This window comes from Microtus pennsylvanicus, chromosome 5, assembly GCF_037038515.1.
Source record: "Microtus pennsylvanicus isolate mMicPen1 chromosome 5, mMicPen1.hap1, whole genome shotgun sequence".
Classification (NCBI taxonomy): Eukaryota; Metazoa; Chordata; class Mammalia; order Rodentia; family Cricetidae; genus Microtus; species Microtus pennsylvanicus.
This window is the reverse complement of record NC_134583.1, coordinates 43,837,511-43,865,060: the sequence shown is the minus strand read 5'-3', so window position 1 is coordinate 43,865,060 and position 27,550 is coordinate 43,837,511. Positions and strand designations below refer to the sequence as shown.

The 27,550-nt window shown below is 40.2% G+C and overlaps 2 protein-coding genes across 3 annotated transcripts; one reads left to right on the top strand and one right to left on the bottom strand.

Moving 5' to 3' along the window:
• Window positions 1-14,782: 14,782 nt before the first annotated feature.
• LOC142850765 (olfactory receptor 51I2-like) lies at window positions 14,783-15,745 on the top strand. The gene has a single exon (XM_075974675.1). The coding sequence runs from the start codon at window positions 14,783-14,785 to the stop codon at window positions 15,743-15,745; it is 963 nt and encodes a 320-aa protein (XP_075830790.1).
• A 976-nt stretch (window positions 15,746-16,721) lies between these two features.
• LOC142850764 (olfactory receptor 51E1) lies at window positions 16,722-25,585 on the bottom strand. Of its 2 annotated transcripts, none has more exons than XM_075974674.1 (2): window positions 25,561-25,585; window positions 16,722-19,508 (listed from the first exon to the last, which is right to left on the bottom strand). In XM_075974674.1, exon 2 carries the CDS (start codon window positions 19,464-19,466, stop codon window positions 18,513-18,515), a length of 954 nt encoding a protein of 317 aa, XP_075830789.1. In that variant the 5' UTR covers window positions 19,467-19,508; window positions 25,561-25,585; the 3' UTR covers window positions 16,722-18,512. The 2 variants fall into 2 exon arrangements, with proteins under 2 accessions (XP_075830789.1, XP_075830788.1); XM_075974673.1 differs by lacking the exon at window positions 25,561-25,585 and adding an exon at window positions 22,460-22,536.
• Between the last annotated feature and the right edge of the window lie 1,965 nt (window positions 25,586-27,550).

The window sequence follows — 27,550 nt, the reverse complement described above, 5'->3', positions numbered from 1 at the left end:
GAATTTAACACTTGGAATATGTTGAAAATTATGATAGGTTGACAGATAAGATATCTCTCCAGGAAGGTAATATGCACACTATCAAAATTATATATAAGGATGAGATATTATCTTTACTGGACAAGTTTCATATGTTGAAATCCTCAATGGGGGAATTGGAATAGAACACTAAACAGGACTTTCAGACTTAACAAAAGGCAGTTGTAAAAAGAATTGAAAAGATTGAGGAATTTGTTGAAACTGATGAGCAGGGACAGAAGGTACAAGGACATGCCAGACCCTGGGATGACTTACCCAGAGTTTTAACTGCATATCCAGTAACTTCCACAGAAAGACCATCTGTCACAAAGTACCCTAAGGTTGTCAAAGAATATTCATGGGAACCAATATATATGAATGATCTAAAAGAAGCAATAGTTTCTTATAAACTACATTCACCTTTTGTCAGGAAAATGGTGAAAATGTGGGCTTCAAGAAAGAAGGCTATGCCATACGATTGGCTACAATTAATCTCAACGGTCCTAGAAGATGGACCTCAACTGCTTTAGAAGTATTATTGGAGAGAAGAGACAAAAATTTAAGAACAATGGAGATTTGAGAATTCCCAAGACCAAATTCTTGGCAAGGGTCATTACTCTGATCCTCAGTAACAGGCTTGCTATAATAATTGCACCTTGTCCATGTAAAACGCAGCAGCTTTAAATGCTTGGGACAGGATTCAGGAACTAGGAAAGAGAGAACCCGTTAGTGGCTTTTTACAAAGATATGCTAAGGCTGTACAAGTAAAAGTAACATACCCAGAAGCAAAACATATACTTATTGAATCTTTGGCTTTTGAAAATGCCAAATTAGAATGCAATAAAATCCTTGAGCCTTTAAAGGTCAGATCAGCACCAATAGAAGAATGGATCTTGCATACAATTAATGTTGAAACGTTTGACTATAGTGATTTCCAATGGTATGAAGATACACCAAAATGCCAAGTGTTTTAATTGTGATAGAATGAATCTCTAAGAAAGGACTGTAGACAAGGAATTCATAGGAATAATGTCTCCTTTAAGAATGGCAAGAATAGGAGTACTCAGCCTTCTGGTATATGTAGGAGGTGTGGCACAGACAAAAAATGGACCAATGAATGTAGGCCAACAAAACACAGGCAAGGCAACCCAATACGATTGGGAAACTCCTTGGGGGGACCTCTCGCAGGCCCCCATATCAAGAAAGATCCAGTCATTCCCAGTCACTGTTGAGAACATGTCTCACCAGGAAAATTAAACAATTCAGTGCCTACTATAAAAAATCATACTGTCCTGGATGATGGAATAGACATGGAAGATGAATCAAGTATTCCAGTAGAAAATAAAGAACATGCATTTTGGCAGAATTCTATAAATGATCCAAAACCAAAGTGAATTTATGGGGTTATGACCTATTGCAGCAATAGAATGCCCAGGTTAACATTCCTGCAGTCCCAAAATCTCATGTTTCTGGGAAGGATATTATAAAGTATTATAAGCAAAGGTCACCATCTATTCAGACTGTATAAGAACACAAAGCAACTAGCAAACCTTCAGGGGTTCTAACAGCCTTGCCTTTAAAATGGTTAACTGAGAAATTCATATGGGTTAAACAATAGCCTTTAAATGAAGATAAGTTTCAGGCTTTAGAACAGGAGCAACTAGATGATCACCATATTGATGAATCTGCCAGCCATTGGAATTCTCCTGTATTTGTTGTTAAAAAGAAATCTGGAAAATGGAGAATGGTGACAGATCTAAGAGTTGTCGACAAGGTTATTCAACCTATGGGCCCTCTACAATCTGGAATTCCTCTGCATTCTCTATTACCAAAAGAATGGCCTCTCATGGTTAATGATTTAAAAGATTATTTCTTCACTCTATCTTTACAAGAAATGAACAGAGAAAAATTTGCTTTCACAGTGCCTACTTATAATAATTCTCAGCCTACTAGGGGATACCAGTGAACCGTCCTCCCACAGGGAATGTTCAATAGTCCTACCCTGGGTCAATACTTTGTAAGTCAGCCATTGGAAATAATATGTAAACAATTTCCTAAATCTATAATTTACCATTACATAGATGACATTTTGCTGTCTGACTCAAATGCATATACTTTAGAAAGAATTTTTGAAGATGTAAAGAAAGTTTTACCTAGATGGGGATTACAAATTGTTCCTGAAAAAATACAAAGAGGAGATTCTGTAAATTTCCTAGGTTACAAAATAGGTTTACAGAAAATTAGAACCCAAAAGGCACAAATTAGGAGAGAAAGATTACTCGTAATGACTTTCAAAGATTGTTAGAAGACATTTCTATGACCGGCTATTGGGATAACACCTGATCTAATAATTCATTTAAACTAAACCTTAGATAGTGGCAAAGACTTAAATAGGCCCATGGAATTAACAGCTAAAATGGAATAAGAATTGACTGTTGTTGAAGAAAAATTACAACAGGCACATATAGATAGAGTGAATCAAATCTTCATTGTATTCTAGTCATATTGCCTTCCAGAATTTCCCCTACAGGAATTTTAATGCAGAGGGAAAATATCATCTTAGAGTGGGTATTTTTACCACAAAAACCAAGTAAAAAATTAAAAACTTATGTGGAAAAAATCTCTGAATTAATCATAAAAGGAAAATTAAAGTTTCATCAACTAGTAGGTACAGACACAACAGAGATTATGGTGTCTTTTACTACTGGTGAAATTGAAAATTATGGAAAGATAACCATGGCAAAGAGCGTATGCTAACTTTTGGAAGAAATTAATAAAATTACTCCAAAAGCAATAGACTTAACCTTATAGAGAGAACTACTTGGATTTTTCCCCTAATTGTATGTGATGCACCAACAACTAGAGCCCATACATTTTATACTGGTATAAATAAATAGGAAAAACAGTTACAAATCAGAAGAATTAAGTAAGGTGGAACAAAGACCTTATAATTCTGTCCAAAATGCAGACTTATATGCTATTCTCATGGTACTAAGGGAGTTTAAAGAATGTCTCAATATAGTTACTGATTCATAATATGCAGAAAGAGTTGACATGCATACTGAAACTGCTAAATTTAAAATTGATTTCACTATTTATTCAGGTTCAAGACATAATCAGAAATAGGGTTTGTCCTTTATATATAACACACATCCGATCCCATAGGGGTTGCCAGGTCCTGTAGCTCAAGGTAATGCAGAAATTGATCAATTATTGATTGGAAGTATGCTTAAGGCCTCAGAATTCCATAAGAAACATCATGTCAATAGCAAAGGTTTAAAGAAAGAGATGTCCTACTTGCTTTTTCTATAACCAAATATCATTACCTGCAGAAAGTAACCCAAAGGGTACTCAAAGGAATGGGATCTGGCAGATGGATGTGTTCCACTTTACAGAATTTGGTAAATTAAAATAAGTACACCACACCATTGACACTTATTCAGGTTTGAATGGGCAACTGCCTTGAGTTCAAAAAAGGCTGATTCAGTAATCATGCATTTATTAGAAGTTATGGACATTAAGGATATACCTGCACAAGTAAAGACAGACAATGATCCAGCATATGTGTCTGAGGAAATGAAATATTTTTTTGCTTGTTATAATATAAAGCATGTTACAGGTATACCAAACAATCATACAGGTCAGGCAGTTATAGAAAGATCAAATTAAACTATAAAGGATATGTTAAACAAACAGAAAGGGATAGAAAATACTCCCAGAAATAGATTACATAATGCTTTATTAACCTTGAATTTTCTTAATGCTAATGAGAAAGGAGCAACAGCAGCAGAGAGACATTGAAGAGTAGAATAAACTTCTGTTTTAAATCAGCCAGTATATTTCAAGGATGTGTTGACCTCACAATGAAAACCAGGAGATATGTTATGTTGGAGAAGGGGTTTTGCTCTTGTTTCCACAAGAGAAGAAAAGCTATGGATACCAGTTTGAAAAAGAGAAACCTCTTGAGAAAGAGAAATGACAGCTCATCCATATGACAATCATACAGGTGGTAAAAAAAAAAAGCTTCATAAGGGTTGGGGAAGGTTTTGTTCTTGTCTTTGCAGGAAAATATTCATATTCAAAAAGTTGAGAGACCTTGGACATTTAAATGCCTAAAGATGAAATGATAACTATATAGAAAGGATCACCAAGCAAAGAGAAATCTGACTTATGATGCTGTATCTATCATCTTCATGATAAAATATGATTATCTGGACATGTATACATCTGTACTTAAAAATCAAAGCTGAATTTAGAGTTGGATTATAGCTCTCCTTCTCTAAATCCAAGCATGTTGTTAAAAGAAAAATTCAGAATTTCTGTCTCATGTCAGGAGGAATCTGGTATGGGACAGAAAGAAGATGGATTTTAAGGAAATATTTTATTTTCTCCAGACCCATTTTGTCTGTATCATATCTTTCATTGAATATATATCTATATAAATGATGCTTAAATTTTCAACAACTAACAGTATATTTTCCTGCAGTAATCTTTGAAGCTTTCAGGAAGAAGATGGGGCCCTACAACAACAACTTCACATGTTTGATATGATGTCATGGTGCCGTTAGAGTACTATAAGACCAGTTTTTGATGTACCTTCTTACAATGTTCTGGCCAGAATGAAAATAAGAACTACAGAAAAATTCCATCAACTACTCAAAGACCAATTGCAATTATACAAAACAGCAATCTTGAAACTTAAACATCATTTAACTTTTATAGTATCCCATAAAAAGAACATCTCCCCAATGACAGCGGGAAGCAATTCTAGAAGACGATGTCCCCTCTCACAACAAAGTTTGTGCTCATGGTTAGGGACACCATTTATGGGTTGATTATTACTCGTATAGGGTTGGGGGTTAGGGTAGAAATATGTAGGCCCAGAGATCAAAAAAAAACCTAAAAGGGATAATAGCTAGATTAGTGTGAACTTACTCACACTAATAATAATAATAGTGATTAATAGAGTGAATGCTTGTAAGCTATTATTTATGGGCAATTTACATTGGTATACATTCTTATATGTTGATGCAAGTTCAAATTATGTTTGTTATATTGCATATGCTCCTATTTCTGTTTGTAATATTTCTGCACCTATACACAGTTATTTTGTCAGATTGTATGCTTGCATGTTTATACCTCTGTTTTAGACATTTTGTATATTGATACAATTTTAGGATTTATTTATCATGTTGCATTATTTATTTCTACATCTAATCAAGATATTTATACAGAAGCTTTTCAGTTTCAGGAAGCACAGTGCCTGTGCTGCTGGGGTTATTCAATGTAGCTGGTTTATGTTGAGGTCTTTGATACATCTGGACTTGAGTTTTGTACATGGTGATAGAGATGAGTCTACTTTCATTCTTCTACATGTTGATATACAGTTATGCCAGTACCATTTGTTAAATATGCTTTCTTTTTTCCATTTGATGTTTTTTGCTTCTTTGTCAAAAATCAGGTGTTCAGAGGAGTGTGGATTAATACCCAGGTCTTCTATTCATTTCCATTGGTCCTTCTGTCTGTTCTTATGCCAGTACCAGGCTGTTTTAAGTTCTGTAGCTCTGTAGTAGACTTTGAAGTCAGGAATTGTGGTTCCTCCAGAAGTTTTTTTGTTGTACTGGATTGTTTTGGCTATCCTGGGATTTTTACTTTCTCATATGAAGTTGAGGACTGTTCTTTCGAGGTCTGTGAAGAATTTTGCTGGGATTCTGATGGGCATTGCATTGAATATGTAGAATGTTTTTAGTAAGATTGCCATTTTTCCTATGTTAATTCTGCCTACCCAAGAACATGGGAGATCTTTCCACTTTCTGGTGTCTTCTTTCTTTAAAGATTTAAAGTTCTTGTCATACAAGTCTTCCACTTGTTTGGTTGGAGTTATTCTGAGATATTTTATGCTATTTGTGGGTATTGTGAAGGGTGTTGTTTCTCTGATTTCTTTCCCAGCCCTTTTATAATCTGCAAGCTTCTGTAGAGCAAAGGACACAGTCAACAAGACAAAATGACAGCCTACAGAATGAGAAAAATTTTTCACTAACCCCACATCAGACAAAGGTCTGATGTCCAAAATATACAAAGAACTCAATAAACCGGTCATTAAAAGATCACATAATCCAGTAAAAAAAAAAATGCAGTACAGACCTAAACAGAGAACTCTCAACAGAGGAATCTAAAACAGCTGAAAGACACTTAAGGAAATATCAACTTCCTAAGTCATCAGAAAAATGCAAATCAAAACAACTCTGAGAGTCCATCTTACTCCTGTAAGAATGGCCAAGATCAAAAACACTGATGACAATTTATGCAGGAGATGTTGTGGGAAAGAAGGAACACTTCTGCATTGCTGGTGGGAAGGCAAGCTGGTAAAACTTCTTTGAATATCAATGTGGTAATTTCTAAGAAAATTAGGAAGCAATCTTCTTCAAGACCCAGTAATACCACTTTTGGGTATATATTCAAAGGATGCTCAATTGTGCCACAAGGAAATGTGCTCAACTATGTTTATAGCAGCATTGTTTGTCATAGCCAGAACCTGGAAACAACCTAAATGCCCCTCAATCAAAGAACGAATAAGGAAAATATGATGCATTTACACAATGGAGTACTACACAGCAGAAAAAATAATGACATCTTGAATTTGGTAAGAAAATGGATGGGGCTAGAAAGCATTATTTTGAGGGAGGTAACCCAGACCCAGAAAGACAATTATCACATGTACTCACTCATAGGTGATTTTTAAACATAAAGCATAGAAAGCCCGCCTACAAAGCACAATCCCAGAGAATTTAGATAACAATGAAGACACTAAGAGAGACTTACATAGATCTAATCTACATGGGAAGTGAAAAAGATAAGATATCCTGAGTAAAATGAGAACATAAGGACCTTGGGGGAGGATTAAAGGGGGAGGGGAGAAGCAGGGAGGGGAGCAAAGAAAAATGTAGAGCTCAATAAAAATCAATTAAAAAAACAAAGTCAAAAAATCAAAAAATATATTTATACATTGTTTATATTTTGAAGTCATTGTCCTCTTTACTGCACAGTAGTTTAAAGGTTATTTAATATTCTGATATAAAGTCTTATTCATTAAGTAATAAAGGTATTAAGTATTATAGGTCAATAGTCATGTTTGTTATTTTAGGTTCTTTAGATACATAGAGATTGTATTCAACATAGATAGGTAATCTTCAATCACTTCAAAGATCTGTAGAACATGGCATTTAAATAATTTAGGATTCTGTTGACATGAGACACGATTGCTCCTGGCAGCACCAATCTCCTCCCAAGAGAGTGTTACCCACCAAAGATACCATTTGGAGTTTGTCTTCTTCTTGGTACAACTGACTTTGGGAAAGGAATTACCCATGCCTCAACCACTGACAAAGTGCACAATGTCTGGACTGGACAAGCAGGATACAAGAAAAAAGGCTGCCAAACATTGCCAAGACAGGGCAAGACAGTTCTGAAATTTTTCCTGCCTCTGAAAATGGTCTGTCAGTTTCTCTAGTCCTTAGCCAAAGTTGGTTGCTTCAACATTGCAAATGAGACTTTGGGTGATTGCTCAGGCAGCCAATTGTTTCTATGATATACTGAACATTTTGGAAGCAGCTTGATGGTACTTCCTGCCTACTCAAGTATATTATCTCCTTTCTCAGGCCTTTAATGGAGTTGAAGATTAGATATTCATAGTTACAGTTTTCTTATGATCTACCCAAGCCATTTCCAATACAAGACTTAGACACTTAAGAAGTTTATTAAAACATAAGGATATGTTTCTTGCTTAATATTGTTTATGCTGGTTGTAATTCTAACTTTATACTTGATATTTGTTCCTAATGTACATAGTTTCATATTATGTTTGGAACTCTCTTATTTAAACAAAATGGGGAGGTGCTGTGGGAGTGCCTTATCCAATAGTTTTTAAGATACCAGCCTACTTGGGCATGGTCTTTTATACTATAAATGCAGCTGTAAAGCACACGCTCACTTTCTCACTTCCAGCTCTCACTTCTGGCTGCTAGACTCAGTTTTTATTTTCCATTTGCGTAGAGGACTATGACCTAGGACTGCGATCTGTGAGTCTACCCCTAAATAAATAACCCTTTATTATACACAATTCTGAACTAGTGTAGAATTATTTTGTAATTTCCATCATCATAGTATTTCATACTGCAAGCTATAAAGTATCTTTAAATTTTTTCAGAATTGATGACATCTCTATTTTCTAATGACCACTGCTGGGAAAATTTGCTTTATAAATACACAGAATAAAATGGCAGCAAGTAAACCTAGGTTCATCTCAGAAACTTTTTAAGATTTGGGCCTCACTCCAAGACATCATTATACACTTTTCACTAAACTGAAGTCAGTAACACAGAAGTATTTTAAATAATGCTAGTATTAATAATGTAGATATAATATGTACTATATTATAATATAATCCAATGATATGCTAATTGTCATGAAGAATAATTATGGTAGAAAAACAGTTAGAAGATTTCTTTTCTGTAATAGAAGCATTATGTTTTTAAAAGAAAAGAAAATTACCAAGCAGTGGTGGCACACACCTTTAATCCCAGCACTCAGGAAGCAGAGGCAAACCCAGATCTCTGTGAGTTTGAGGCCAACCTGGTCTACAGAGCTAGTTCCAGGACAGGCTTGATAGCTACAGTAAAACCCTATCTCGAAAAACCGAGAGAGAGAGAGAGAGAGAGAGAGAGAGAGAGAGAGAGAGAGAGAGAGAGAAATATTTTGTATGTAGAGAAAAAAACCACAGTAAACTCAAAACTGAGCTGAATTGTTTCAGGCCGTGTTGATTAGGATGTGCTGTATGACAGTAAGGGAATGGAAAGTACTCATACGCTGTGTTCACAGCCACGCCAGCCCTGAAGTCATGTGGTACAGCATGGGCTATTGCCTTTAGAAACTCCTTTGTTTTTTGTTTCATTTTGAAGTTTTTGTTCACTGATAATTCAGTCACTAAATTTAACACATCCCCAACTCTTGGTTATGTCAACTCAAATAGGGTCCTGACCCACATACTAAAAAGTTAGGCTTAAAGCAAATGTTTTATTTATGCATATTTTTAAGTTCTTAAGTTCTCATGGGGGAAAAAAAGCTCATTTTTGCCTTTGAGACTATGATAGTCCATTGGAGTAGAGTGGATAATGAGCAAGGAAATGTAGTGGCGAGCAAAGGTTACTGACACTAAGGTTGGGTAGGAGGGAAATACATCTTTGAACTTTAGGAATTTTCTGAGTTTTTACTGGGCTCCTGAAAAAAATAAGGGTATGTTTGGTAGATGATGGAATTTGAATTGACATGGATAAATACAGAACTAGAAGTGGGAAAAGACTTAAGGGGAGAAAGTCCTCTGCCTACAGAGTAGAACAAGGAGTTAAACAGGACTAGAGAAGAGTCAAGTGACAGAAGGAAAGAGCAGGAAGGCAGAACTCATACAAGTAGAACTTCTCGGTCTGTTTCAAGAATGTCTACCAGTGTTTAAGCATGAACTGTGGCCTGCCTCCAGGTCAAGATCTATTCTGAAAATAAAATAGGATTCTAAAAGTATCTTGGCCCATTGAGGCAGAATTTTGTATTTTCTGCTTTATATTCTGCTGGTGATCACTCTTTAACCAATTCCAAGTCAGCGATATTGATTTTCCTGATTTGTGTCTATGTACCTAGCAGGTATTATGTTAGGGCTCAATAGAGACTCCACACATTCGTGTTACAATTGGCATCAAAAGTTTTACATGTTATATGGCACACATGCAAAAGTGCTATAGGGCACACTGACTCAGAGGCAAGTCTTTCTCCTGGCCCGGTGTCCTCTCCTAGCTGGTACTCTGCCACATTACATGGTGAACAGATTAAATAATTTTCCTTACAGATATTATGTGCTATATCTGAAGTCCAAGGAAGACTGACAAGTGCTGTAGCAATTTTGTGATGGCACGGGCGCAGGATCCAATACGCTATCTTTACTTTTTAGAAAGTGGAGACAGAACAAAAAGTGTTGAACAGGTGAGAACATCACTTAGGAGGTAAGTTGCTGAATTTGTGAGTTCATTAAAACGTGTTATATTGGGGAATTCAGTGCAGTAGGAAGTGTGGGATTTCTTTTAAGTGTTCGACCACCATAACTCTCAGTACAATTCAGAACATGGCATTTTTCTTATTTCCAACACGTTGGTAAGCAGTCACAATGTTCATCTTTAAGTTTCATGTTTCTTCAGTTCTTGGACCTATCTTGATCCAAGTTTTCTTTCTAAAACATATCTACTCTCCTTTACTCAGTCACGACAGATTTATTGGCCTGTTAGTTTCAAGTCCTCTTGGCACTTGAGGAACCCCACAGAAGAGGTGGAGGAAGAATTCAGGGGCGTCGAGGACACCAGGAGAACACAGCCCACAAAATCAACTAAGTGGGGCTCATAGGGGTTCACAGAGACTGAAGCAGCAATCACAGAGCCTGAGTGGGTCCGAGCTAGGTTCTCTGCAAATATGTTATGTTTATTAGCTTGGTGTTTTGTGGGACTCCTAATAGCGGGAGTGTTGGAGGGTGTCTCTGACTCATTTGATCTCGGGACACTTGTCCTCCTACTGGGTTGCCTTGCCCAACCTTGATATAAGGGTTTATGCCTAGTTTTAGTGCCTTTCTTATGCTGTGTTCAGTTGTTATTCCCTAGAGGCCTCCTCTTTTCTGAAAGGAGTCAGAGGAGGAGTAGATGTGAGGGAGAGGGGAGATTATGGGGGGACTGGAGGAGTTGGGGAGAGGAACTGTGGTCTGGATGAATTATATGACAACAATAAAAAAATTAAGCCTCTGACCTATGTCAACTGAGTCTTTTCTTTGGGTATCAGAGGTATTGGGCCACTGATGCATTAGAACTTGAGGTAAACAGGACTTCAAGACAGTTGGAATAGAGGTATAATCTGATTGGTCACGTCTCTAATCTCTCTGAGATTCCCTCAACCAACTAACTGAATCTCTCAACAAATATTCCTCTCCCAGAGGTGGAACTGAAAACAGAGAAGTTTCTCTGTGACTCAAATCGCATTTTCCCCTGAGTCTGGCTGCATTTTCCTGACTCAAAATAAAAAAAAAAAGACTATCTTAACTGAAGAAGCTTCTGTGTTCTTCTGTGAAGAAGTTCTGTGTGGGATGTGGTAGAGCAGATTTGGCCAGCACCACAGCCAAGGTGAGTAATCAAGGCTCACAATTGGGCTTCCCTCTCTTTCCCAATACCAAAAGGTAAAGGTCAGAAGGAGACCTGGTAATTGGGTTTAAGAAGAACCCAGAAATTCTATCTGAGCCCTCAAACAAGTGATGCTCAAATGAACCACTGAAGTCCTGTCTATAATGAAATATTTTTAAAAATGTAAATATTTGTGCTTGATAGCATACAAGCATGGTCTCCAGATTCCTCCTGTGAATTTTTCATTCATTCATCAAAGTGACTAAATTTCTAGTGTGTATGTGTGTGTATAATTTTATATGTGTGTATGTATATATCTATATATACATACAATATATATATATATATTGGTCAAAGTTCTTAAGATAAACAGAACTGGAGCAGGAACAAGAAATTGGCTCTTGCAGTTGTGAGTACTTAGGTATGACTTATTCAGGGCAGGCTGGAAACCCAAAGAAGACTTAATATACACTCTGAATCTCAATGTCTTTTGGAACAGAATCCATTTCTTAGGAAGACCTCAGTTTACCCTTTATTCTGATTAAATGAAGCCATACAAATAGAGAGTGATGGTCTTTCTTCAAAGTCTAAAAATTCAAAAACTATTTGTTCACATTAAAAAAATTATGCATAGAAACATATAGAACACTGGTTGATCAAAAACTGGGACTACAAGTAAGCCCAAAGAATTAACCAACATGTGTACCACATACTGTGGAAAGACTTCCAGTTTTGGTAACCAGTCAAACTGGCTGATATCAGAAACTGCTGCGTAAATGGGTGTGCGGCAATTTTATAGGCATGAATTAGTAATTGAAAGAGAAATACTTATGAGTTAGTACAGATAAAAAATTGAAACAAGGAAATCATAAGGAAGGAAATTCAGAGGAATAAAATGAGATGTAAAGAGATAAGAAAGTAAAAATCTTGATTGATTTATTGATTGATTGAATTTCAAGAACAGTAGATTTGCAATCACCGAATGCCAGAGTTCAAACTACAAACAATCTGGTTTATGCTGAAGACTGGAGACAAGGGGGAGATAATGAGTCTGGGATCTAATGCAATCTATGAAGTAGGACAGGAAAGGTGGAAAGGAGAGGATTTGATGCTAAACAGCACTGCAACTGAGTATTTCTTTCAACTCAATAGGCATTTGATTCTGCAAATAATGGTAGCATTTTGAATTAATTTTTCACTCAAAGCTAACCAAACTCCTAACGTGCCCTAACCAGCAGAATGGCTGAAACCCAAAAACTTTTGTCTAATTCTCTCCATTTAAAAAAAAATGTTAAAATTACTCTCACATACTTAAACCTGTGAGTTGTTATTTCAACAAGTGGAAGACATATGCAGTTGAAGTTATCCAACATATTCCAATCCCAGAGGTTTGTACACAAAGGTCAATGCTGTACTCCAGCTAAAGCACTGATGATAATGAAACTTGGTTTACCAGAAGAGGACCAGTTTAAAGGTGGTGATGTATGAGGACCTGTTGGTTGAGACAACTTGAGAAATCTGTAAGGAAAGTCAGAGGGAAAGAGAGGTGGGGGAAGGAGCCAAGGGAAAGAGCAGGACCAGCAGTTTCCCTAAAACAAAAATAAGAAAAATAAGATTATGAACAATTTCCTCTGGGTTGAATGATGAAAAGGGGAGCACAGATGGAAGGTGAAATGAGCTAGGACAATGAGAAGTCCAACAAACCTAAAGCTAGGGACATACTATAATGCCGTATGTATCTGTTGGTAACCCCCCTAAAGCTAGGGACATACTATAATGCCGTACGTATCTGTTGGTAACCCCCCTAAAGCTAGGGACATACTATAATGCCGTATGTACAGCAAACCTAAAGCTAGGGACATACTATAATGCCGTATGTACAGCAAACCTAAAGCTAGGGACATACTATAATGCCGTATGTACAGCAAACCTAAAGCTAGGGACATACTATAATGCCGTATATACAGCAAACCTAAAGCTAGGGACATACTATAATGCTGTATGTATCTGTTGGTAACCCCCCTAAAGCTAGGGACATACTATAATGCCGTATGTATCTGTTGGTAACCCCCCTAAAGCTAGGGACATACTATAATGCCGTATGTATCTGTTGGTAACCCCACTGAGCTTCTTAAAATAGAACACAGACAAAATATTTGAGACTTTAGTTGACATGATAGCCATCACCTTTCAGAAAATTAGCCAAAGATTTCTTCTCTGTGCAATCAACTATAAATCTTACATATTATGTTCATGCCATGGGTTCAAGGCATGATTTCTTGAGATAGGGAGGGCTTCTATTCCTTTTACTTCAAAACTTACCATCAGTTCTACTACCTGATGCCTGGAGGAACACGGCTTGTCTTTTACCTGTTTTTGTCTCTTTTGTGTAAAACTTGTTATCATTTGGCTATTGATTCATTTAAAAAAAATGTTGACTGTTACTTTATTCTGTACGAGGAACTGCACTAGGTAAGAGTTATCTGCTAACAGACAAAACCTTATGATTGACCCATCCATGAAATTTGTAATCTACCATGAATGGAATCGAGAGATGTACAAGACTTCCCAAAGGGCAGGGAACCCTGATTGCTCTTTGGGCTGACGAGAGAGGGGGACTTGATTGGGGGAGGGAGAGGGAAATGGGAGGCGATGGTGGGGAAGAGACAGAAATCTTTAATTAATAAATTAATTAATTAATAAAAGAATTCAAACTCCAAGACAACAATGCATGGGCTGCCCATTGAGGTAGGCCACTTACAGCTCTCCACCCTTGGGTTTCTCTTCTGTACAATGGGTGAGGAAATGTGGCCTTTTCAAAAAGTTTCTTGATTCTATGTATGAATAAATTCAGCCTAAATGTTAAATAGGAACCGTCAAAGATTTTGCATATGTCAAAAATGTTTCATAGAAAAGCCAAAGGCAACATAAACAGATGAGCATTGGGAAAATTCAGTTAAAAAGTGAAAAATTGTAGGGAAACACAGTAATTTCTCATGCAATTAAACTCTTGGAGAGGTCATTGAACTCTACAAAAGTAAACTTCCTTTGTTCCGTATGCCTGGATTAGTTTCATTGTCTCTTACCAAACGCTACTTCTCACTTCTGCCTAGGCATGGAGATATAGCATGTCCTCGATGTGTACAAAATGTAGATAGTGGTATGACCAGTAAGCTGTTTGCCAGCATTTGGAATATAGACCACCAGCTGGACCAGGTGTCAGCATTAGAGATAAGACGCTTCTCAACAACTTGTGTAGAATTTGTAACTCCAACTGCCCAACCCTGTATTTTAAAAAAGTCAGATCTTCAAAAGTACCTGTAGTTTTTTTGAAGATATGAGAAAATTATAGGCAAGATATACTATGATGCTAATTAGAATATAACCCATATAGTCTGCATTGATGTTATCATCAATATCATTCCTTTATAACTAGAAGTAAATGGTTAACTAATGAAACTTGATCGAAACTTTCGGATCAACACTACCTCACTATTTCCTCTCATCCTAGACATGTTCAGTGTTTGTCAAGATTAAGGACATTACATCTCCGTGGAACCATGCTCCCTTCCCAGGCCTTCATCAACATCTCCTTCTTCCAGCCACAGTTTTTCCTCATGACTGGCATCCCAGGACTAGAAGCTGCCCATGGCTGGATCTCAATCCCCTTCTCCTCCATGTATGCTGTGGCTCTCACTGGAAACTGCCTCATCCTCCTAGCTGTGAAGAGGACCCACGGCCTACACCAGCCCATGTACTACTTCCTGTCCATGCTGGCCCTAAGTGATGTGGGCCTCAGTTTGTCCACACTGCCTTCCACCCTGGCTGTGCTCTGGTTTGACTACCGTTTCATTGACTTTCATGCCTGTCTGCTCCAGATGTTCTTTCTGCATTTCTTCTCCGTGGTAGAGTCTTCAGTACTCTTGGCCATGTCATTTGACCGCTTTGTGGCTATCTCCAACCCCCTGCGCTATGCATCTGTGCTCACTAATAATGTCATCATCAGGATTGGTGTGGCCATTACGACCCGAGCTACTCTGTCCCTCTTACCATTGCCTTTCTTGTTGAAGCGACTGAACTACTGCCCTGGCAAGATTCTCCTCTCTCACTCTTTCTGCTTCCATGCTGATGTCATGAAGCTGGCCTGTGCTGACATTACTGTCAACATCCTATATGGACTCTTTGTGGTTCTGTCCACAGTGGGTATAGATTCCTTGTTTATTGTTATGTCTTATTCCTTGATTCTTCAAACAGTGATGGGTCTAGCCTCCCCCAGGGAGCGTGTTCGGACCCTCAACACATGTGTTTCCCATATCTTTGCTGTCCTGGTCTTTTACATTCCAGTCGTAGGTGTGTCCATGATTCATCGTTTTGGTAAACACCTGCCCCACATTGTTCATGCCCTTGTTGCCTATGTGTACCTTGTGGTACCTCCTGTGCTCAACCCCATCATCTACAGTGTCAAGTCCAAGCCCATCAGAGGGGCCATGTTCAGAGTGTTAAGTGGGAAGGGCCAAGGCTAATAAACTTAAAATACATTACAATTGGGTAAAATAAAGGAAAGCCATATTAAGCACTGGAAATCTCTTGCTGTGTTGAGTTGGGAGAAGGCCACCTGCCTTATTCCTGTGACAAAGCTGCTCATTGTTTACATTGTAAAGATGAAGATTAAAGACTGATAAATACACGAAACATTTTCTATTATAATTCCTCTTCCCAGGGAGATCCTTGCACTCACCTTAAATCCTCCTCACGTAGCCTCTCTGGCATGTGGACTGTAGCATGATATACTTTTCCTTTACAGCTAATATCACTCATAAGTGAGTACTTACTCTGTCTTCCTGGATCTCAGTTAGCTCCCTCAGGATGAGTTTTTCTAGGTCATCCATTTGCTTGCTAATTTCATGATGTCTTTCCAGTAGCTACCAGTATGAGCTACAGATAGGAGGTGAGCTGGATACATGTGCCAGACTGGAGGAACCTCAAAACTTTTCTGAAATCTAAGGCACTAACTCTGTCTCCATAAGAAAAACTTAATTGGGCAGTGTAACTAACCATTCATCAAGCACTGAATATGAGTGCCTCCGAGAGGACTGCAAATAAAAAGCAGACATGCAATCGAATTGAATGAAGGCATGCACCTGGGGTTCCAGCGATGAGAGCTGAACACAAGAGAATCACTTGTTCAAGGTCATCCTAGCTACACAGTGACTTTGAGGCCACTTTGGGTATGTGAGATTCTGTCTCAAAAAAAAAATCACCAAAGTGAAAACACACACACACTCATACACAAATGTCCTCCAACCATACACACAAACATATGTGTGCACATGCACATACACACACACACACAAACTTATCATATGTCCAACAAAGCATACATGGAAGTACATACTAAAACCCTGGAAGAATAAATACCAATTTTTAAAGATTCTTTTGAGTAACAGATTGAATATTTTTATTATGCTTTAATTTCTTTACGTTTTCAGAATGTCTGTGGTTTTTGCTTTTAGTGATCACATTCACTTTTCAGGTAAGGAATTTGTGTCTTTCTGATCCTCTTCATTGTCTTACTCTCGACGGCCATGTCAGAGCTCCTCTGGGCAATGGGCGATTTTCCACCCCTCCGTTCAGAGTGAGCAGATCTTGCACTGAGTACATTTCATGCTATTTCCTTTGACCTCCCCTCCCCTTTGCCTTGCCAGTTCTATCACACACGGTTCTTATATTCTGGAGTATAGTTCAAATTTCTATGTGCAAGTGGGTCTCTGTGATGCTAACCATGGCAGGAAGTTCTACCCTGCCCCTGCTTTGCTGCCTGCCTCTCATATTCACCAACTACACAATGGATCTGACTATGGCTTTTCTGTGTGTGATGATCCCAGTCCTTGATCCATCTACTCCACCTCCACTGCTACAATTCCTACAGCAGGCAGTCCATTCCTGGAAATCCTCTGACTAGCCTGTAGGATTCCTAGGTGTGCCTCAAGGCTATATCTGTGCTATGTACCATTGGTAAAAACGCCGTCCTTATTTCCTGCATTGCAACACAGCTTAAAGCCCCAGGTGTCTGCGGTGTTTGCTTATTATGTGCTCCTCTTTTTCTATAGACCCCCCCTTCCCCTTGTCTTACTTCCTGGTCAGCCATGTGAGCTTATGACCCTACTCAGTATTATGTCTCTTGCTTTTGACTCTCTATTCTGTGGTGACTATCCCTCTTCTCTTTATACCACAAGCTGCTGGGTATTCTCAACTGCTTCCTCTAAAGCATCCTTAAGACATGCAGGGAATCTGCAGTTAATCAGACTGTTTCTCAGATAAACCCATCTGCGAACACTCACAGGCACAGTGGTATTGGGCAAGGATGCAGAGCAGCTCTACTGGGATGATTAGAGTCTTGGGCTCTATTGACAGGAAGTTCCTCAGAGCAGCACTAGGCAAAGGAAAATAAAGGACCAAATGCCCCCTCCCAAAGCAGTGTAGGCTCTAGAGATTCCCAACTCAACATCCCGCAAGTCTGCCTAATAATTCTTCAACATAACATAGAATTGGACATGAAAACTTCATTATTTTCTTCTATTTTGAGCTTCCATGATTCTATTCAATTCACTGGTTCCCAGTAAATGTCAGTCCCCCCATTGGTGCAATCAGGGTACAAATAAAAGGTTGATAAACTTAAATCGATAAAAAATGTTATCACGGCTGTGACAATTGTCATAACAAAGTATGTCATTTCATGATGTAGGCAAATGTAGATTTTTTTCTCTGGCCCGGGACACAGAAGAAAAACAATAACTTCTTTGGAAATTGTTTTAAAGAAGAAATCCAGTTATAACTTCTTAGAAATCCAAAGTCATTGTGAATTCTGATGAGGAAATCAGAGGTTTACTCTAATTTATATAATTTTATTATAGTCTTGTGTTTATTTTCCTTTTGTCATGCCTGTGATGAACATTTTAGATGTGTTGCTCCATCTCCGAATGCTATGAACTATCATCAGCAAAATGAACTGAGAAAGTGGTGATAAAATGGGAGGCAATAACCTTCAAATCACAAGCCTTGATCTCAATAATCATATCAAGAAAAACCAAAATGGAATTTGATGTTGGAGTATGGAGATTGCAGGTTTTAATCCATTCCCATGGAAATCCCACAGCCAGTTTCATCTCTTAAAGATCTGAGTTGTGCTTTGATTAAGAAAGATTTGTTTTCTTAATACTGTCTTCCAAGATGCTGATATTAAAGTATGGATTAGAGAAGTTTGGATGCAGTGGGTTTCCTCACGGATTCCTAGTGATCTGAAGAGTGTGTGGTTGTGAGAAAAAGACGCAGGATGCGCTGCCGGATCTCCTTTGTCTTCACTCCATAGACGATGGGGTTCAGCACAGGAGGAATGAGCAGATAGACGTTAGCCATAATGACAGGAAGGAGAGAGTCACGCCTCTTGCTAAAACGGTGCACCATTGACAGACCAATGAAAGGCACGTAGAATATGAAAACAGCGCACACATGAGAGACACAAGTGCCAAACGCTTTTGCCTGGGCTTCACGTGTCAAGCCCAGCACAGTCTTAAGGATGAGCAAATACGATAAGGAGATGAGAAGTGAGTCCAAGCCAATGGCAGAGATAATAACAATGAGGCCATAGATGACATTGACACGGATGTCAGCGCAGGCTAACTTCATGACATCTTGGTGTAGGCAGTAGGAATGAGAAAGGATATTAGAACGGCAGAAAGGCAATCTTTTGATGAAGACAGGTAAGGGTGCCATTAATGCAGCACCCCTGACCACAGCAGCCATGCCAATCTTGGCAACACGAGGCAATGTAAGCACAGTGGCATGGCGTAGAGGGTGGCAGATGGCCACATAGCGATCAAAGGCCATGGCCAGCAGCACCGTGGACTCCATGCCAGACAGGGAATGGATGGCAAACATCTGTACCAGACAAGCATCAAACTGGATGGTAGTGGAATTGAACCAGAAAATGGCCATCATTTTTGGCATAGATGAGGTGGAAATGAGGATGTCTAGGCCAGAAAGCATGCAGAGAAAGACATACATGGGCTCATGGAGGCTGTGCTCTGTCCTCACAATGTAGATGATTGTCAAGTTACCTAGCACAGCAATAAGGTAGAGGGAGCATAGTGGGAAAGCCAACCAGAACTGAGCCTCTTCTAATCCTGGGAGTCCTATTAAGATGAAATACGTGGCACTGGGTTCACTGCTGTTGATGGCCACCATTCTGAAGGAACTGAGGTGTAGCCAGCACCCTGCAGGTTGAAGCTGAAAGACAAAGACAGTTATTGTCAGGTCCTCTAGACTCTCAATGCCATACAGTCCTTGGTCCTAGTGTCCTATTCTCTAACAAAACTCTAATCCCATTGCCTTTCCAAACTCTGAAGCTACACTAAATTTCATCTAACCATGAATCAAGTCCAAGATGAAAATTCACTTAATTCTACTTGTTAATCCTGCTATATATCAAGTGAAATAATAAGACAACCCTCTGATATTATTAATCATTGAATCCTCAAACCAAAAAAAAATTACATCCTCTGTAGTATCTTATACTCATACTACCCATGCTTAATATTGATCATATTACTCATATAAGCCATTGTCAGACACTGGGAAATGAAACTATGGATGGAGAAACACTAAATAAATTATGACCAATTTCATCAGTCCATTCTAAGGTGATTATCATACAAATGCAACAGTGGTACAACACCTGTTTGACCTGTGAGAAATGGGAGGGGGTTATAAGAGAGATGATTCAATCTGTTAGGAGAAAAGAAGTTCAAGCAGAGAACCGCCATTAATATAGTACAGGCAAAGAGACAAAGCCATTAGTACCTCTCACTCTTCTGAATTGTATTTGTAGTGGCACAGCTCCCTGCTTCTTAATCCTGCCCCTCTCCTGCCTGTTGCTCCTCTGTTCACCAGTTCCTGTTATCCCTCCTCCATCTCCACCTTCCTCTGCTTGACTCTTAGCAATACCTTAAAATGGCAATTCTATACAAAGATTTTCCTTCGGTGTTCTTTGTCTATACTTTCTTTCCAGACTACATCAATCTCTTTAATAGTAAATCTACTTTTCTCTCTATAAACTCTTGACCCCAAGTATATTAATGTCTGAGTTCTTTTTGTAGCCCATACATATAATCTAAAAGAGACTACCTAGTTGTCTTTCAAGCACATAAATTCTTCTTGTCCATAACTAAAATCTCAGAGTCAATACTGTATCATTGTGAAGGCACTGAGATTCAGAATCGTTCCTACATAAATTCTAGTTGTGAGCAGTGTCAACTAGGGAAAGTCATCTGCTACTCCCATGCCTCAGTCTCCTCATCACTGAAATCATATCAGTACCAGCTTCTGTCCAATGAGAACACCGTGAGGATGAAATGAGATGGTGGATGTTAAGTGTTTAGATGATACTCTCATACAGTGAGTACAATAATTACAATGTTGCTCCTTTATTCCTTGATGTTTATCATGGGTCACACAAGCTAGATCCCATGATGCTAGCTGTTGTGCTCTAAGCTTGCTCAGCTGCACGACACCAGTCCTGACCAGATAATATTGCCTGTAGTAAAATACCCAGGGAAGGGCTGGAGGCGTGGCTCCACTGACAGTGTGCTTGCCTAGCATGCAGGAAACCCGGGTTTGATCCCACGTTTATTCTTCAAGCCCTTGCTTATTTTTTCTATGTTACATTCCCTAAGCTCCTTTCCCTGGATAATCAACTATTTCTTGTCTGCATTCCCAAATAACTTTGTTTGGGTCTCTTTTTATGCACTGACTCTCCTGGTAATAAGAACCACTTATTTCTCCCCAAACCTAAATCCCTTAATATCAACAATATTACTACATTTATTAATTAGCATCCAATTATACTCATTCATAATTAAATGAGTTTTAGTAATAGCAGCATCCCTTGGAGAACATCCGATGAAGATCACACAGGCAAGGGGTAGGTAGGACTGCCAGATACCTGCATTTCAGAAATTGGAGAGGCAGGAAAGAACATACACAATGTCAGTTCCAGGTAGTCTTAAAGGGAAGAACAGAAATCTTTAGGAACAAACAAAACCCACAGGGATTCAAAGGTCATGTGAGAAAATAAGAAAAAAATAGAATAAGGGGGTAGGGGAGAAAGGAAGAAGAGAAAGAAGCATAAGCTTACAAAGCATCTGCGATGTCTTGGCTCTGAGAAGTACAAAGAGGATTCAGCACCGTCTGTGCCTGAGGACAGGCATCACCTAGGATTCCTAACCCAGAGGCACTAACCAGAAGAGACCGCAGTACTTCAGAGGGCCAGCTAGCTATCCGTGCCACCCAGCAGTTCACGTGAACAGACATGGGAAAGGTGGCAGGCTGCCAAGATTAAAATATACTGCGTTAGGTAGCAAATCGGGGAAAAGCCATGTGTCCACATGGGAAATGTTACGGCCTCTGCGAGCAGGCTGATGCTGTGAGTAGGCTCCTTTGGGGGAGAAACAGGGGTCTCAAGTTCAACTCTTGGGATAGTAAATTATTAAATTATTATTATGATTAATATTATCTCAGATAAGAATAATAATAACTTTCCTCGCACTAATGTGAATTTATGTGAGATCAGCTGTGCCAAAGGCATTATAAAACTATCAAAGAGCTTATAACATTGAAAATATACCAAATAAAATTTTCTTCTTTCCAGCTTGCTTTAATCTTCACTCAATATATTTATGTGCTAATTCTATGCATATACCCATACACATATGTATGAATATACTCAATTTCTCACAGGGGTAAAAGTGGACCCTGATAGAGAGATGCCAGAAATCAAAAGAGGCCTGGAAGGGAGGCAGCTCAAAATCTGGACCTCAGAATCTGTGGAGATGAGAAACGAAGGAATGCAGTCCAGGGAACCCTTCAGACTGCACAGTCCTGCCTATCCCCACAGTTCTCCAAAGGAGAACAGAAGGGGCAATTCAGGAAGCCCTGTGGACCCAGCACCGGTCCACATTACACCCACTCAGACTCACTAAGATGGTCAGGAGCTTCCAAGCAAGTTAGAACGAAATCAGATTATTTAGAAAATGGAATAAAACTAAGGAAAAATAAACAGATCCCCCCGCCCTCTCTCCTAATACCGAAGGAGTAACCTTAATCTTAATTTTTCCCTAAAATGTCAAATTAGATTAGTGAGTCATGGGGATGTTTGTCCAGGAACTATTTGGGCATCTTACCTTTTCTCAGGACTCAGAGAGCAGCGGACCCCACTGTGCAGTCTAAATCCACTCTGGGGTCTCAGCCTTTAAAGCGCTCCCTCTGATACCAGCTCAGTTCTTCTCTCCAGCCCACCCTGCATTCCTCGCCAGAACTGCTGCCATCCGTATAGTCCCATGGGAAAGTTGGCAGAAAGGAAAACAACATCTAAGTGCCCGCTCTTCTGACCCGAGAACAACGAAGCAATCTCCCAAACCCAACTGCTGTTTGTGATATTAATAGAGCTTACTGAATGCCTACAAAACACCAGACATAAATATTATCTCTCAGCTGAGGACAACTCTGCAGGATAGATGGAGTTCTCTGAAACGTTTCCTTGTGACAGATGAGAAAACTAGGACTTCGAGAGGTTAAATGACATTTCTGGGACTAACAATCGATGAGTACAGTAGAAACAGCCAAGGCCGCCACCTGTCCGCTTACCTTAGGATGCCTTTGGTTATGATATACCTTCTAGAAGCTGACAAAGTCTGGCCGGGGGTAAGGCAAGATGAGGGTCTGACAAATGGAACACTTGCCAGGCTATAATCATAGACAAGAAAGTAAGAGAATAATAAAGAGCCTCTCCTAGATGAGGCTCTGGGCCACTCTTTTCTTTTAGGTCAAATCTCCTGGTTGTGCCATGGTCGGGCCCAAGGTAGAGACGTGGAGAAGGGTTCTGTTCTCCACCTACTCACTCCTACTCTAATGGGAGCCTTCACCAACTTGTTAGACAGGTAGTGATACCATTTGACAGGTATCAATGTTAAGAGTAAAAAGCTCTGAGTGATCAATCTATGTTTTCAATGTCAAACCTATCCTGTCCTTCTCACAATCCCCTTAGTAATACATGTTTTATAGGAACAATTTCCATGTTACATCTAAGGGATGCAAAGTAAAGGGGCTGAGTCCAGAGACCTCTTTAGGGGCCGGGACACCTAAGCATTTCTTAGGGGCAGGGCAAGAGGAAATGAGGCTGGGAATTTGTGGTCTTTGTCCTTATCTAGGTAAAAATGGAGTGTCTCATGCCCAGAGCAGTGATGAGAGCCTCTGATGTACTTCCAGCCTTTGTTAGAATATTTGGAAGAGAATGTCTTAGAGTAGAACCCAAATGGAGCTGGGAGCCTCTGTTTTCTAATTCCAGGTCCAGAGAGGGAGGGTGACTTTGTGGGCAACACTTGGGCTGCAGCCAGGAGGAGCTCGATCCTTGAGGAAGCTGAACTTTTCTTAGCACTTCATATGAGGAGTATCCTCAGAACCACATTTACCCAAATCATCAACACCCATTGTGCCCTAAAATCTGCTGAGATTCGGAGAAACAGTTGAACCTTGCAGGACGTCGGTCATTCTTGACTTTAATGCGCAAGATAATATTTGAAAGATGGAATTTTTCAAGAAGTATAGTGAAGTTTCTCATCCTATCCTATCATGTCAGTCTGGTCCCTTAAAGACACCCCAGAAAGAGTACCTTGGTAGGGCTTAGGTCCCTACCTCTCCACTTCCTACAAAGGGCCAGGTCAGAACTCACAAACTGGCAGTGCTGGAAGTGATTATGGGTAGCCTGAGAGGCTAGCCTGGCATGTGACTGCTGCCTGCAAGTGTGGAGGCCATAAATGCCTGAGGGGACTTTGTTCAGGCGCTCACTTTAACCCAACAGTTACTACCTGGCTGGCTCCTGCCTGCTGAGCTCTGAACTAAGCAGCAGAGATACTGACGTGCAGAGTAAGCAAGGCACAGCTCAGACCATCTGGTGTGCAGAGAGCCGGAGACACGCATGCAGCCATCACTGTGTGCTGTGATGAGTGCAAGGGCAAGGCCTAGCTGCAGCCTTCAAAAGCAAAGGCAACACTAACTCCCCACATTCTTTGGGCTCAGAGGGTTCCCTGCAATGCTGTTATCAAGTTAAGGCATGCAGGACCAGTGCTGGTAATCAGGGGATTCAGTGAGGTAGAGACAGAAACATTTAATTAGACAGGTAGACTCACACTGGATATCAGCAGTGGGTTAACAGACAATATTGCGACTTTCTTGCAGCCCATACATTCAGTTGGCAATGACAAGAACTGAAGACAGATAAGAAAATTGCAAGTAAATATAAGAGCACTGAAGATAGTTGGAGTCGTAAGATGTAGATCCAGTCCACACAGGGATCAGAGGAGATGGCAAGCAAGCTCAGCAGCCTGCGGTGAGAACAGACCAGCTGTTCTGAGACCGAGGGGAAGAGCACTTCAACCTGGGGAGACCACAAGAGGAAAAGATCTTAAGGCAGGAATGAAACTATGAGTTCATGAGCTCAAAGAACCAAAACTGAAAGCAGGAGACTTAGAAAATCGGATGGGGCTGAGGGCCAGGTCGTGTAGCACCATTTTGACTATACCTGAGAGCTTTGTCATAAACAATAGGTGTGTGTGGGAGGGGTGCATTCTGGAAAAGGTAGAGACTCAAAGTGTGAGAGAAAAGACCTCATTTGGAAAGCTACAACGGCTTTGGGGCATCTATAGGCAAAGGAATCAACATCATGGACGTAAAGCCAATTTTTAAATGAGCTAAAGACTGAACCTCAATCCTAGGATTGAGTCGAGATCTGAGTCAACTCAGAACTGCAGTCTTGGCAAAAGGACCAATTAGACTCTTGATAGAGACTTAATTGAGCCCTGACTCCACCCAGAGCACCCCGTCTCAGGCAGGGCTTCAGTCACAGTTGTTACCCAGGCCATCTCTGTCCGTACACTGAAACCCAGTCCAATCCCAATCTATCCCAGTTCAACTCCAACCCAGTCTGTTCTCTCTCCATTCATACTGGTTCATATCCCCCGCCAACCACTCCTTAGTCCCCAGTAAACCAGTCACTGGAAAACAGGTACTGAAACCTCCTTCTAGGCAACATTTAACATCCTCACTCCTTTCCCCACATTGTACTAAGGTTTCCTGTCCTTTAGGTGAGTGGCTTCCTCCACACCACCAACACCGACCATTACACCTAGGTTTCCACAGCCAGGCTACTCATCCTCCAAAGAGGTATCGTGGAAGGTCTTCAGTGACAAGTGACCCCAGCCCAATACATGCCTTCTCCTATACTCACCCCAGCTGTCCTGGAGGATCCTGTGTCCCTTCTCCCCTGCACTCTTTCTGAAGGAGATCTGACAAGCTGCAAAGAAGCCCAGCCCCTTCAGTCTCCACCTCCTTATGGGTCTTCTTAGGGCTCTTTACTCTTGGACTTCCCACCTCCCTCTTTCATCCCCTCCTCATTGGGAAAGCAGTCTGTGTCCAGGGGTCCATCAGCAAATATGCCCACAAGCCTGCTGTGATCCAGGGGGTCCATCAGCAGATATGCCCACAAGCCTGCTGTGGTCCAGGGGGTCCATCAGCAGATATGCCCACAAGCCTGCTGTGGTCCAGGGGGTCCATCAGCAGATATGCCCACAAGCCTGCTGTGGTCCAGGGGGTCCATCAGCAGATATGCCCACAAGCCTGCTGTGGTTCTGGTTCCCTTCTAAGTTTCCACACCCTAAAAGGATGAGCCCGGCTGTGGGAAAGTAGGCAGGAAGGCATTGGGTAGATGGTCTCCAGAGTCCTTTGAAAATGGACTGCTGCACGCTGGGATAGTTAGACCAATTCCAAATGTGAAGCTAGAGTAAGAAAGAGCCAGATAAAACTCGGTTTTGTACCTGTGGTCATGTGAGATTCTTTCACAGTCTCTTCAGGAAGCTGTCAAACAGCCAGGGGAAGGCAGAGTTAATTTTCAGAGACTCTGTAATTGAGAGCCTGTCTCTAGCCTGACATGATCTTTATCCCCCAACTTTCCTTTTGTGGGTGCTATTAGGTCCTTGCTGAGCCTAGAACCCAGTGGTCCCGTCCTCTAAAGCCCTAAGGACCTCCTTCTCTCTCAGCTCTGGCTGCTATGGCTAGCTAACACAAAACACGGGTCCCCAGGGATAATACCTCTGCCCGCTACTCCGTGGTGAACTGAAATCCAGGCCAAGGAAAGAGCACGCAATGTGGTTTTTTTAACCCTCTCTATACCCCTGACCAGCTACATGAGATCTGTCATCTGGCTTCTGTTAAGGATAAAAGAGTAAGAGAACATTTATAAAGAGAGAGAATAATTTCCATGTGAAACTAAGTGACCTAACTTTCGAAATAAGTTAAAAATTACATTTGTATTTGAACAAATATGTTTTTAATTGACTCACTTTGTTTCACTATTCATTATTACAGTTAGAAGTCTTCTGTCAAAACGCAGGGCACATTAACCCAAGCTGTGCAGAAATAGACAATACAAGCCGTATTATTATAACTCACATCGAAACTGCTAAATACAAAAGCTTCTGGTGTCTGCAGAACTTTCAGCCTGATGTTCTGTCACCACCCTAGAGACACTGTGACTGCCTCCATTGGCCCATAGGCATGCATGACACAAAGACTATTCACACACACGCAATTATTTCTATCTAGGGTGGTGGCATGAAGCAATAACCACATGGAACAGTGAGGACGTGAGCAAAGGCCATAAAGCAACGGTTTGTGCAGCACTGACCTCAGGCGATGGAGAGCAGAACAGCGTGAGACTAAATGAACAACTGGGAAATATCTGCAGCTTCCAGCTTGTGCCTCATCATCCCCTTTCCCATGCTGCATCATGGGAAAGGGAATCCAGGCAGAGACTAGAGGCTTCCCTTGGTTGTGGAGTTGGACTGAGGGTTCAGAATGACCAAGTCAGTCAAAATGCAAAGGCAAAGAATTGGAGATGCATAATGACAGCCCTTGAGGGTGTAGATTCTTCTTAAGAATGCTAATTATGTGAGCAAGCTAACTAAAACTATGGGGAGAACCATTTAAAAGTTAGAAATAACACTCTGCAGTGACCACGCAGGACAAAGACTGGCAGCTTCCGGACAATCAGACTGAAGGCTTTCACAGTTCACCTCTTTATGGTGGTGCAGAAGCCCACCCCTAAGCATGAGTAAGTTCTAACTGGCGAAACTTCAAAGCATTACCCAAACAAATGATCAGACTAGTTCTGAGTTATTGCAATGCCTCTTAGGAACGAAGGATAAGAATTTCTCTGGTGA